Here is a 14,551-nt window from a genome sequence, read left to right as displayed (position 1 = left end):
CACAGGAGAATGTGATCACTCAGCATGGCTAAGTTTGTAGAGAAACAACTGAGTTTCACAAAGCAGAGTATGAGAGGACATGAACTTGGGAATAATTCATTATACAGATTTGACATAGATCACGCCAATATCATAGGGACACACTAATCTATGACTACAGGCACACTTATTTATCATATTTTTTAAAAAATGCTGGTCAGACAGTGGAGATGGCTCAGTGGTCAAAGCCATTTGCTTGCAAAACTCTGCTGCTGGCCGGGGGTTGGGGGGGGTTCGATTCCCCAGTAACCACATCAAGTGCTGCATGTATATGGAGTTCATTTGCACTGGTATGCCCAGGCTCTCTCTCTCTCTCTCTCTCTCCCTTCTCATCCGTTTTGTTTTTCCTCTCTTTCAAATAAGTAAATTAAAAAAAAAAAACAACTTACACCTTTCTTCCTATTATTTAATGAATTTCTTCAAAATAAATGACTGATTTCTATAATGATAACACAGAGTAGACCCTCTTTCCTCTCTTCTGAGGATAGCAACTCAGTTTTCTTTAGCTTTGACAAGGCACCCAGAACATTCTGGGTGGTGGAAAGCTCATATACCAAGAAAAGCCAAAAGGCTCCTCAGGAGACATGATTCTTAAAAGGAAGGGAAGGGTAGTCTCAAGAAAATGATGGGCGCTGATCCAACCCAGTTGCTGTAGTCCAAAGAGATGGTTTGTTCCTGTTTCTCACTTTATAAGGTATAATTATTTATTTTCTTTAAACTGGCTATTCAACACTTCTTTGTGAGCTTTGCTCATTTATTTCAATAAGTACCATTTTTCTTTCAATTAACCATGGCCAAGTTCTATTGAATGCAATTTAGAAAAGCCAACAGGACAATAGAAGATAAATAAGTATGAGCTCACTATTCCATCACCCTCGTGTATAATTCTCCCTCAATTAAACAAAACCAAAGGTATGTGTATTCTTTTGGCAATTTGATGTTTAAGTTCCTATTTTATGAGTGGAAACTACCATGGCAGACAAATGAGGAAACATAATTTTCAATAATTCTTTTTTTTCTGAAGATTTCCAAAAAGCTATTTTAGAAGTCTTTGCTAATTCTAAAACAATGTAATGCAAAATGTTTTTTTTAAGGCTTGAATTATCATTTTGTACTTAACATGTTTTAAAAATAATCTTTTAATAGTAAGTCACTAGTCTAAGAAAACAATATCTTATATTTTCTTTTTATATTTTAGTCACAATTATGTTCAAATGAGCCACTTTTTTCAAATATAGTGCCATCCATATATTTCTTTCAGAATTGATTTTTGCTATTTGTCAAATTAACCAGTGTTATTGAAAATGTTATTTTTCTGCTTCTACAAATTCACTACATGTATATCAAAAATTGGATATTCATAAATTATTTAGAATAATTCACACAAATATATATGCATGCATATACTTACTCAAAAATACACCCTAAATTATTCAAAGATTCCAAATGTGTTCAAACCAGCTACACTACAGCATACCATTCCTGACACTACTTTGAGAAATGCCTTTTATCCAAGGTTATATAATATTAGAAATGCCAAAATTACCTGCAGGCAATTATGACCCAAGCTTCTTTAAACATAAACATAAAAATATAGGTCTAAATTGAAATTGTGAGAAATCCTGAAAACATTGCTTATTTCTTTTTTCATAAAGCCAGTTTCACATGTAATGTTATAATATCTATTTTCCCTCACAGCTGGTTTGTCACATTAGAGTCCTTAGGTTTGTTCTGTAGCCTACAGAAGTGAATCAGGTGACTTCATAAGAGTATGCTTTTAGGACATAGCTAAATAAAACATAGACATACTTGGCATTATATTTTCTTTGCTTGTCCAAATTCTTCCATCCTTCCAGCCTTGTTTATGCTATCACTCCTCTCAATAAAGTCTCTTGTCTAGTGAACTCAGGGAAGCTCTCTGATTTATCTCACCATTTTCGATGTTATAGCACTACCATTGTATTTTTCTTTGTATTGTTTAGCTTTTATAGGACCTTGTTACTTTATCCAGATTTTAAGTTCCCAGAGCTTGGAGAAAATGTTTTATTCATTTTTGTTTCCAATGAGCATTTTCCCCAGAGACTCACACAGACCAGCTTCTTAATAAATGCTTATTGAGCCATTGATCAGCCTGCCAAGGCTGACCTGAGGAATGGGTATTGGTCTTGTAGTCTCTATCTGGGAGATAGGCAAGCCATAATACCATATAACACTTCCCACCAGTGTTATTTAATGGTATGTTACGTATGTTATGTAACAATCACACAGATATTGAGTCAGGTAATCTTCTCACCTAAAACATATGTGTACATAGTCAAAATGCCAAAGTTACTAGACTGATGTATTACCCAAGTTTTCTTTGAAGGAAAAGGCACATGCAGTTCAGAAGACTCAAAAAGCTTGTGGTGAATAAAAAAGTGGGAAGGCTATATTTGCAGGTAAGATCTTAATTTTCCTTACTAGAAAAAAAAAAAAAAGTAGCTCTCTCTCTCTTCCTACAGTTCAACCCATGTAATAATAAATTTTGCAAACATAAAAGTCTGATGCTAGACTTCAATATCATTTTATAATGAATGCCAACAAATTCAAAATGAATTATGCAATTGACTGCACTGTGTTCCAATTCTATGACTCCATGCCAATTTTAAACAATTATAATTAAACAAGCACTGCTTTTCTATTTCTCAAAGAACAACAGCAATTGTGAAGGCAAAGAACCAAGGGGATCATGATTGCTGACTCCACGTTCCAGCAGAAATCAGGAGAGGGCTGGAAAGAAGTTAAAGGTACCTGCTTGCAAAACCTGACTGTGTGGACTGAGTTCTTCACACCTACATAAAGCCAGATGCACAAAATGGCACATATGTTTAGAGTTTGTCTTCACTGACAAAAGGCACTGGTATTTCTTTATCTCCTCTTCTCCTCTTTACACTATTTTTTCTATTCTGTTTCTCTCTCTCTCTCTCTCTCTCTCTCTCTCTCTCTCTCTCTCTCTCTCTCCCCCTTGCAAATAAATCAATAAAAATCTTGGCTTTGTAAATAATAGGGGATACAGCTCCTCTAGAACCTCATAAGACTTTACTATTTCCTTACCATCATCTTAAGTTGAAGGAGGGTTTACAGACTAATAGTACCTGAATGGTGAGCGATAGTACATTTACATTAAGCCAACCACTGTACTATTTTCTGTATATTGCAATATTTGTGAGCACAAAATAATCTTCAATATAAGCGGCCAATATGAATATATATTTTAAAAAGCCTTTTTACACTAACTTTATAGACCTTGTGATGAAAAGATAAGAAAACAATACTCAAAAGTCATAATGCATAATAGTGATAATTGCTAATGTTTGTCATGTGTCTCATTAAATAAATCAATGAATCACAAAACCTATAATAAAGTGTGAATCAAAGCTGGCTTTTCTCTTTGATGGCCCAATGGGGAACATACAAAATCAAGTGATAGCTCTAAGGCTATGCAACAAATAGCAACTTGAGAAACAATGGGTCTCCAGTGAATTTGTAAAAGTAAGCACATAGTGCAGTATAAAATGTGGGGACTGGTCTCTTAAAGAATATTGTGCATGAAGAGGAGAGAGGAAATACATGAAAGCTACATCCAGAACAAAGGAATATAGGCCATGAAAAATTTTGTTAATCTTATGAAAATAGGGTAAAATAAAAAAAAAGTTTGAATTATAGTAGTATTAACCATGAGTTAAGAAATTAATCCTATAAAGTTCACAGCAATGTTTACTTGTACAAGAAAAGGAAATAGTTTATTTTGCTATAAACAAAATCGATCTCTGTGAGAAAAATATATGCTTATCTTCACTTTCTGGTCATCTTAATTACTTTAAGAATACAAAAACAAGGTTAAAGATGGTTCTCTTTTGAGTACTTTTTGCTGGTAGGGGCCACAGAAATCTTGACTTCAAAAATGAAACAGGCCATTCTTTGCCATTTTTCTTTCCCCTAGAGAACAGGAACTTACCTTACCATTCTCTAACACAGGAGACTTTCAACCTGAACCTCCTTTTCCTTAAATTAGTCCATAGCACTACTGTTAGTCATTTTCAAACAAGGCCATATAAAAACTTGAGACTGGGAGATGGCTCGGCACTTAAACGTGCTTGCTTATGAAGTCTGCTGACACAAGCTCGATTCACCAGACATTCCTAAAGCAACAAGCTGGATGGAATTCAGGGGCAATGCACGACCCTGGGACCTATACACAAACCCACACACAGGTGCAAATAAATAAACACAATGAAAAATAACTTCAGTAGCTTCTCAGAATGCTTCAATAGAACTGTTAAGGCACTGAGAATAACTAAAGTGAAACAAAACGAAACCTCTGTGAAACATCTCCGTTTCTACCCTGACTTAAGCAGAAGTCATCCTGCCTTAAGTGACTGATCTATGCCTTAGGTGTTACGACTGCGGCTTTTCTTGAGAGCGGAGGATTAAGTGTTCTCTCAAGATATGGAATGCTTTTAAAAACCAAAATTCTGGCTGGAGAGATTGCTCAGTAGTTAAGACTTTTGAAAAGCCTAACAACCTGAGCTCGATTCCCCAGTACTCACCTAAAGCAAGGTGCACAAAGTACTACATGCATCTGGAGTTTCATGTCAGTGGCTGGAGGCTCTGGTCTCATTCTCTGTCTGTCTCTCTGCCTCTTTCTCTCTGTCTGTCTCTCTCCATGCTGGGCTTGATGGCATATGCCTTTAATCCTAGGACTCTGGAGGCCAAGGTAATAGGATTGCTGTGAGGTCGAGGCCAGCTTGGGACTACATAGTGAATTCCATGTCAGCCTGAGCTAGAGTGAGACACTACCTCAAATTAAAAAAAAAGTCACCTAAAGTCATTTGTCCAAATTAAGAAGATTGGGTGGATGGTATAGTGTTTACGATAGGGTGCTATTTCTGACAATGGATATGGTGGAAGGTTAAAGGTTGCTTCCATTTGCTGTGTTTGCAGTGTATAATTATTCTAATGACAGTTGTATTTAGTTAATAATCACAATATAGAAAATATAGAGGATAACCATCCACCAATTAGCATAGTTCTCACAAGAAGAAATGCAAATAACCAATCAGTAGTTTTAAAAAGTTCAGGTCTTTAACTGTCAGGGATATCCAAGTTAAAACCACTTTGAGATTTCATTTCATACCAGACAAAGTGGCTACCATCAGGGAGACACAGAGCAAATTCACTTTTGGTGGAGGGTAACTGCCACAGCCACGATGGAAATTACACAGAGGTTTCTTTAAAACCTAAAACCGAACTGCCACACCACGCAGTATGCAAATCTTGGAAAATACCTGACAAAGTCATACTTGCAAATCCATGTTTATCGCTACTTGATGTAGGATAACAAGGAAATGGAATCAGTCTATACGTCAATCAACTGAGGACTGGATAGAAAAAAATGCTGTGGATAACAAAGAAGAATTTTATTCAGCCATAAACTAAAGTGAAAATTTGACATTTACAAGGAAATGGATGGAACTGGAAAATATTATGTGAGGTAGTCCAGACTCAAAAAGCCACATAGTCTCTCCCACATGTGTATACTAGATTTTTATTTATGTGGGAATAAGTGTAGTTAGGCATCAGGGAAGTAGGAAGAGTCCCTTGAGAGGGGAAAAGAGGCAATGAAAAAGACTGTGGGAAGGGTGGAGAACATCTATACTACGAAAGTAGAAGGGGGAGTACTGCCAGTAAGAGGGTACAGATCAGCAAGCCTAAATGTGTATACAAATGCCATAGAAAAGTAAGCTATGACAAGATAAAATACAAAACAACTGTAGAAAAGATAAGGAATAAAGCAGTGTCTAATTTCTTGTGTAGAAGGGAAAACTTGAGCATGATTTCTTACATCTCTTCAGTCTTTTTTTTATTAACAGGAAGGGCAAAAAGAAGAAAATGAAAGGGCAAACAGATGGATAAATGGGATATTTTATTTAGTTATTTATCTGCAAACAGAGAGAGAGAGAGAGAGAGAGAGAGAGAGAGGGAGGGAGAGAGAGAGACTGTGAGAGAGACACCGATAGAATGAGAGAGAGAGAGAGAGAGAGAGAGAGAGAGAGAGAGAGAGAGAGAGAGAGAGGAGATGATGAAAGAGAGAGATGAGAGAGAGAGAACGATTGTACCAGGGCCTGTAGTCACTGCAAACGAACTCCAGATGCATAGGCCACTTTGTTCAGCTGGCTTTAAGTAGATAGTAGGGAATCAAACCCTGGTGATTAGGCTTTGCAGGCAAGCAAGCACCTTACCCACTGAGCAATCTTTCTAGCCAAAAAGTAATATTATTTTTTTATTGCTTAAGGGGAAAAAGACATAACATTTTCTTCCCTAATCGATGTTTTTTTTTTACATATGCACAGAGTTAGCAGAAATTTAAAATAACAAAAAAAAACAAGTTAAATATGTAACAATGTAATTTTACTTATAATCTGCATCAAAATTACACTTGCAATTGAATGACGTATATCACAAATTCAAATTAAGTGATGCAATGTCTGTATTTTATTACTGTTCACTCTAAAATATGCTGAATCATTCATCATCAATTGCACACATACTTGCATGTGCACATACATGTGCATGTGCACAAACTATAGACACACTTACAGATCTTAGATTGGGACATGTACTTAGAAAGAGCAGCATGGAACATGGGGTTATTTTGAACTCCTTACATATCATCATTGTATTATATCTAAAGAGATGATTGGTTATGCTAATGTGTCTGGTATAAGTATAAACCTGATATATTAAAGTCTTTGCTAGCAGAGCGCGGTGGTACACACCTTTAATCCCAGTACTTGGGAGGCAGAGGTAGGAGGATTACGAAGAGTTAAAGGCTACCATGAGACTGCATAGTGAATTCTACATCAGTCTGGGCTAGAATGAGACCCTCCCTTGAAAATAACATCAAAAGTCTTTGTAAGTAGATATTATTTAATTTTTAAAGTCAGAAAAAAATAGATTAAACAATCACATACTGTCCATATGTACCAATGTGTAAAATATTGTTTAAATAATTAACTAATAATGAATAAGTAATAAATCGTCAATCAATTTAAATAACTCCCAGTTGTTTTTTTTTTTTTTTTTTTTGTCTAATGTATGTATTTTCCCTACAAGAGGGAGCCCATTACTTCCTTCCTAGACCATGTGCCTTGGCAGAGGCTCAGGACAACTAAGGGAGTAAGTAGAAGCTACACCTTCAGGCTAACCTGGCAATTCCTCTAAGGATCTCTACCTGATATCAGCCATGAATAATCAAGTGACATATTTAGTAAGCCTTAAATGACTCGGGTCTTATCTCACTTCTATTATAAATCCACACAGACAGAAAATGGAATGTTACTTCCTACAGCATAGAAACTTCAATGTGGGCATAGGCATAAAGCTTTGACCTGTGGTAGAGGAGAGACATGATATCCATCCCCCTTACCTCACAGGGCTGTTAGAAGAATCCGGATCATGAGCTGCAACAGTGCCAATGATGTTCCCAACTTGTGTAGCTTCTGACACCTCCATGGGATACAAAGGTGAAGAAAACACGGGGGGCTCGTCCACATCTTCCACAATTATCTTCACGGTGGTCGTGTCACTGAACGGCCCCAAGCTGAGGAAGCGGGGGTCAGCATCTTTATTTGCAGCCTCTATGCGTAGAGTGTAACTTGTTTTGGCTTCGAAGTCCAGTTCCTGTAAGAAAAGCCATTAGGGGAATTAAATGAGCAATGAGAGAGTCAGCAAAGCACATCCTATCCATTTATGAACATCAGTAAAGACTGAAGGGAGGCTGACATGGAGGTGCCCCATCAGGATCCTTCAGGATTCCTAAGTCGTAAACATCGATGTCCAGCCCATCCCTGCTGCTCCTGTGGCTCCGGGCCATGGTCAGTGCTTTTAAGCTAAACGGATCCCGTCTGTAGCCATATGTTGTCTGCAAAGATGCAAGTCACCAGAGTGCTATTTGACAGATGCCTAATCCGATTTAAAAAATTATTTTCAGCCAGGCATGGTGGTAGACACCTTTAATCCCAGAACTCAGGAGGCAGAGGTAAGAAGATCGCCATGAGTTCAAGGCCACCCTGAGGTTACATAGTGAATTCTAGGACAGCGTGGGCTAGAGTGAGACCCTACCTAGAAAAAAAAATTAAAACACCTTCAAACAGACATCAGTGTATGTTTTTTGAACCACATGACTGAGCCACAATGCTTAGGAATATGCATTAACATGGAAGGAAATTTAGTTTCCCATTCATTGTGAGAGTACACTGGAACCCCAGACTTTCAGATGCCCTAAAGGCAGCATCAGGGTCAGGGGAAATCGTCTACTCTGTGACAAGAGCGGATTCCTCTCCAGGAAGCACCATTCATTTCTGTCATTAGTACCACTCCATTAATAAGCCATGCAGGTTTCAGAACTTTACAAGAGATGATTGACACTAACAATGCAGTATAATTAATTTGTACCTGATTTTCTAAGAGGATTAAAAGATTCTTCAAAGAAAGTGAGTGGGTCACCTTCATGTGGGACCTTAAAGGGGTTATACTTCATTACGAAAGTACCATCTATGGAAAAACACAAGCTATAGATAAAACATGTAGCTGCTTTGGAAAAATAACATGCTTCTCCTTCTCCAAAGGCTCCTGAGAATAAGAGCATTTTTATCGTTTTCAATCTCACCACTGGAAAACTCCCTGATGCTCAACACTAAATGTTACAAAAGAGGAAGACTAAAAAAATGACCAATAGCCCAAAAGAAGTTTTATCAAAAGTAAGGTATATTCCCCGTAGTTGTTTATTTATTTATTTATTGATTGATTGATTGATCTAGAGCTTCTCTCTAGCCCAGGCTTACCTAGAATTCAGTATGTGGTCTCAGGTTGGCCTTGAACTCATGGGGATCCTCCTACCTCTGGCTCCTAAGTGCTGGGATTAAAGACATGTGCCACCACACGGAGCTTTTAAAAAATATATATTCTTTATTTTTCCCTTAGTTGAAATTTTTAACAAAGAGTATAACCAGTAGTTCTGATCGTCAGAATGGAAATTCTCCACTGAGCATATGTGTACATCTGGGATCACACCCTTAGGTATACACATGTTTTGATCCTTCTCCAAAGATGTGATATCAACATAAATCCATTTTTACATTTTCATGCTTTTCTATTTATTTATGAGAGAGAGAAAGATGCAAATAAAGGGAGAGATAATGGGCAGAATGGGCATGCAAGGGCCTCTAGCTGCTGCAAAAGAACTCCAGATGCATGTGCCACCTGTGTATCTGGCTTACATGGTTCCTGGGAAATCAAATCTGGGTCCTTTGGCTTCTCAGCCAAGTGTCTTAACTGCTAGGGCATCTCTCCAGCCCCGTAAATGCATCTTTAAATCTAGGTACAGAAACATAAAATGGTATAATATATTATATATTTAATCTATACTGTACTGTAAGAAATATATACAATTTTCATTAGCTAAAATAGCACACTTACACATACATGTGCATCATGTGGATAGATGGGGTCATAAAGGCATTCTGTGGCTCATCTCTGTCTAGAACAAAGATAAACCTGATCCATGCAATGCGTTTCCAGAGTCTATTCCAGGCAGCACTTTCTGGAATGGTTTCTTGGGCACAGAGCCATCTAGCAGATGCCCCTGGACTGTTTTTCTTTACTATTATTCCAAGCACCCATTTTTTCTTACTATATATGAGGCTCAATAAGTTCTTGCTGAAGTAGAACAAAAATAGATATTAAAAGCATGGATAATTTAGTCCACAAGAGCCAAAACATTGAACTGTACCTTTGACTCAGAAAACCTGAAGGCCGTAGTGGGAGATGGGGATAGAAATATAATCAGGTATATTTTATTCTTGACCACAAACAAACAAAACAAAACAAAACAAACCTCATTGAATTGCTCTAGCACAGTAAATAAGATTAAAACAATACTTGAAGTTTTATACACAATTGCTGATATGATAATGTGACAGGTAGTATCTTATTCCCAACTTCAGTGACATTTTAATGAGGCCAATTTGTTTTCTTTGTGTTTTGTTGTCGTTGTATATAACATAACATTGAATACAGCCTAATAGTTCACAGCCAAGGTTAAGAAGTAGAAATTTCTAAAACCTTCCAAGAGGACTCAATTCAGAACACTCAGAACGTACAGCATATGTATTTTCAAGTGGTTTATTTCAGATATAAATATCTTCTAAGGAACTGAATCTGGACATTGAAATCTATGTAGGATTACTGTTAAGAAAACTATTTGTATTGTCCTAAATGTGTATTCTGAGAAAACTTAAATACAGATGAGCGGTTTAAATACAACCCCCATTTGTTCTCCCATTCCTTATGACTTACGTGCTAATAAAAGAGAGGGCGTTAACATGTCTAATGCTCAGGGAACATGGCAGGAGAACAGAAAGAATGTAAGAGCCAGAGAGACCTAATGGACTTTAGAACATGACTTCAGACCAGCTGTCATCACCTCCACAATATTGAGCTCATCAATATTTTGACATGGATAATGAAGGAAGGCAAAAAAAAAAATGTACTTCAAAATAGAAGAGCAGTTATCTGGAAGAACAAGGCATTCAATAGAGGGGAGGATGGGGTGGGGAAAAGAAGGTAATGGGAGAGGGATATGTTCAAGTTACTTTAGGATCAAGTTTAAAAATTGTCAATTCAGTCAACAAAATTTCAAAATTCATTTGATAAATGTTTGAAAGTCAACGCAAATCTAAAAACTACCTGAAATATCCACATTCAGGTTTTCATTATCACCAGGAGAGCCACCAAGTATATGTGAGAAAAAAGTTGTGTCACTTAGGAAAAAAAGTTACTACAAAAGTGAATGCTATTATGAGGGAATTTATTTTTTAAATATTTATTTATTTTAATGTATGTATGTAAGTCTATAGGTGCATGAAGTTCTGCTGCTGTTGCAAACACATCCCAGGGCCTGTCACTCCTGTTTTCATCCTGATTTATGTGGGTGGGTGGGGAATCAAACTCAGGCTGGCTGGCTTTGCAAGGAACCAACTTCAATTGTGGAGGCATCTCCCCTGCCCCACAACTTAATTTTTAAACGTGTCTGAAAAGCAGTACGATGAGCTATAGACAACTGCATATTATAAAATTATGTAGAAAGAATGTTATGTGTGAAGGGTGTCTGCCTAAAAGCCCTATGGAAATAGAACAACAAAGGAATTCATATAAAAGCCTATGAATCAAGGTAACAAACAAACGAATTTCCTTCACAATAAGGCAGATATTTAGTCTTCACAAGGAATAGATGTGTGATAAACAGGACTCTTACAAACTGAAGGAAATTTTTTGTAATAAAATTTTAATTATTTTTCCTTGTCATTTATTACCACATGAGAAATGCTCTCCAAAATTATTACAAATAATTATCAGAATTGTACTGGAAAAAATGAAAATATATATAATAATCAAGGGCTGGTATGAGAGAAGAGAAAGGAAAAAGATGAAAGTAAAAATCCAAATAGATTCCCTTTGAGGATTTGGAATTGTATAATATTGGCCATTATGTAAAAATGCAAATTCAACAAATATACCCTCACAATGTTGCTAAGGACAGACAAAGATAAGTAGGATTAATAAGATCCAGGTATTAAAAAATGAGTCACTAAGATCTGAACCAGGAAAGTCACAGAGCCATTCAGGGACCTACCTGGGTTGGTTTTGCCATTGCCAAGGGACATATATGTCAGAGAGAAACACAAAAGACAGAAGCAGCTGGCTTGCTAAATTCATCACCAAAATATAAAATACATTTCTTCTAAATTATTGTCAGCAAAGATTATAAAACAGAGTAGTAAAATCAAGTTATACTTAAGTCAAGGGCCTGCCAACTTCTTGCAAGGGCAGATGGAGACATTCAGATTTCATATGTTCCCTGATGCATGGGAAGAATGGGGCTTCGTCCTGAGGCAGTAACGTCTCACAGATAGACGTTGAGGCTTGCATTCTATGTGGCTTTCATGTATCCAATCATAGGTTTTGGTTGGTAACTTTTTTTTTTTTCAATTACTTAAAAATTTAAGCCCATCTAGAGCCTCTTCAGTGGATAAAAAACATCAAGCAGCTGTTTGACAAGCTCTAAATAAAGGAGACCAAATGAGGAGGCTAGCATTCAGTTTTTTTTTTTTTTTTTTTTTTTTAACTAAATGTTCACTTCTGTTCTCTAGACCTGTTTTGCGACAATTAACATTGACTGTTTACAAAAACAGCATTCATTGCATGTAGCCCCTGCCGTTTTCTCTTTCTGTCTTTGTTTCTTTTATTGAATTCTGTCAGAGGTCATCTTCTTTCAAGAAACATCGCTAAACAGGTAATTTTGCACGTCTTTAACATGAGTTAAACAAGTTATGAAGTTAATATTTACTCGGGGTTGACTATTTATGTAACTTCAAATTCTTATGTTGAAATTGTTACCTCCCTCTCATTGTGATACTATTGGAAGATGAGGCTTTGGTTAGAGTTATAGGTGGCAGTTTAGTGTTAATGGTGCCCTTTAGAAGGACACACCACAGTTCTCTTGCTCTTTATGTCATGTGAAGATACCGTGAGAAGGTATCCAGCTATGTGTGGCAGGAAATACATTCTTGGCAGCAACTGATTCTGCCTTGAACATAGGTGTTGCCAGGATCGATATGTGTGAGAAATTGATCATTTATTTCTTCAACATCCAACCTATGTTATCTCTGCTACAGTGGTCTGAATAAATTAGTATAGCATTTAAAAATATTGCTTTATTATTTATTTGAAGTCAAAGAAATAGAGGCAGAGATATAGAGAGGAAGAAGAGAGGGAATGGTTACCTCAGCGAATCTTGTGATTGAAAATGAACTCCAGGTGCATGTGTCACATTGTGCATCTGGCTTTACCTAGGTACTGGAGAACTGAATTCTGGTAGTCAGGCTTTGCAAATAAAGTGCCTTTCTTACAGACCACTAAGCTATCTTTCCAGCACTAATAAAACATTATTAAATCTTAGATGGTCCCATAACCCGTGTTTAAGACATAGAGATACTTTGAGAGCTTATAACCATGTATCTACACTACCTATTCCCTTCAGCTACAACAGGAAGCCTTTCTTCCAATGTAATAAGATGAAAACAGTCTGAATGAGTTACTCTACGCAGGTGTAATAAACACATAAACAAAACGACATTCACCGATTTGAATAGTATAGCGTCATGTCATCAACCTAGTCTACTTGCCCAACTCGCCAGTACCGGAGGGTTTGTGTACATTGTTGTGACATGTTTAACAGCTAGAGTGGTTTCTTTTGAAGGACATAGACATTAGCTGTCGAACAGTTACTGCACGGTTACACTGCTGTGATGGTTGTTATTAGTATGGTTTCTGCCAAACTGCAGCAAGTGGAAAATAAGGTGCATCTCAGATATATGTTTCCCATTCTTCCATGCCTTATCTAGTCAGACTGCAGAAATAACAAAATTTTTTAAATTAAAAAAAAAAAAAACACTAAAGGAAAGGGCTAGGAAGATAGCACAGTAGTTAAAGTTACTTGCTAGCAAAGCCCACCAGCCAGAGATCAATTATGCAGCATCCACACAAAGCCAGATGCACACAGTGGTGCGTGTGTCTGGAGTACATGTGTAGCATTAGGTAGCCGCAGTGTTCCCATATTATCATTCTCATTGTCTCTCAATCTCTCCCTTCCCTCGTTCTATCCCTTTCCTGTAAAGTAAATAAAGCATTTGTAAACCTCTGAAAAGAAGAATGAAATAAAAACAAACATATCAGCTGGAAACGTGGCTTAGTGTTTAAGGTATTTGCCTATGAAGCTGAAGGATGTAAGTTTGATTCCCAGAACCCAGGTAAGCAAGATGCACAAGGTGGCGCATACATTTGTAGTACATTTGCAGTGGCTGGAGGCCCTGGCAGGGTCATTCTCTCCTTCTCTCAAATTAATTAAATAATTATTTAATTTTAAAAATAAAATAAAATTAATATTATCACCACATATTTCTCATTACTATATTCTCTCTAGCACCCAGTTCAGTGTTTGGCAAAATCAGTTTATAATATTCATTGTTAAATTAACAACAACAAAAAGAAAACTAGTAAAATAGTGGAAACTCAAATTGCATTTTTTTTTCTTAAATACTAAAGAAAAATTTTGAATCCAATTCACAAAATCATTACACTGTTATAACATGGCTTCTGGTCTATTTCCAACACAGCTCTTAACACACAATGACCTCCTTTTAGACCTTGAATCTTGGGCCAGTGCTCTTGGTGATTATTCCAGAATTGATCCAAGTGGAAAGGTTCTGACAAACCTTTCTATTCTCTGCAACCTAACGTGATGCCATGAGAGCTGTTCAGTGTGTGTGTTTATGTGCTCATATACTGGACATTTTGAATTTAATGTTGACTGGTTATACATCTGGTGGACATCTTCAAAAACAGCACCCAC

The 14,551-nt window shown here is 36.8% G+C and overlaps 1 protein-coding gene across 3 annotated transcripts in view; it reads right to left on the bottom strand.

Annotated features, from left to right (window-relative positions):
• The window catches only part of Cdh7 (cadherin 7), a 142,767-nt gene that overhangs the window by 28,251 nt on the left and 99,965 nt on the right, over positions 1-14,551 (bottom strand). For all 3 annotated transcript variants that reach the window (XM_045135331.1, XM_004654809.2, XM_045135332.1), the window contains exon 7: positions 7,508-7,761. In XM_045135331.1, the coding sequence (XP_044991266.1) occupies positions 7,508-7,761 (254 nt within the window). The remainder of the gene's footprint in view (positions 1-7,507; positions 7,762-14,551) is intronic.

This window comes from Jaculus jaculus, chromosome 15 (assembly GCF_020740685.1).
Source record: "Jaculus jaculus isolate mJacJac1 chromosome 15, mJacJac1.mat.Y.cur, whole genome shotgun sequence".
Taxonomy (NCBI): domain Eukaryota; kingdom Metazoa; phylum Chordata; class Mammalia; order Rodentia; family Dipodidae; genus Jaculus; species Jaculus jaculus.
The sequence above is the reverse complement of the archived record's forward strand: the minus strand, read 5'-3'. Positions and strand labels throughout refer to the sequence as shown.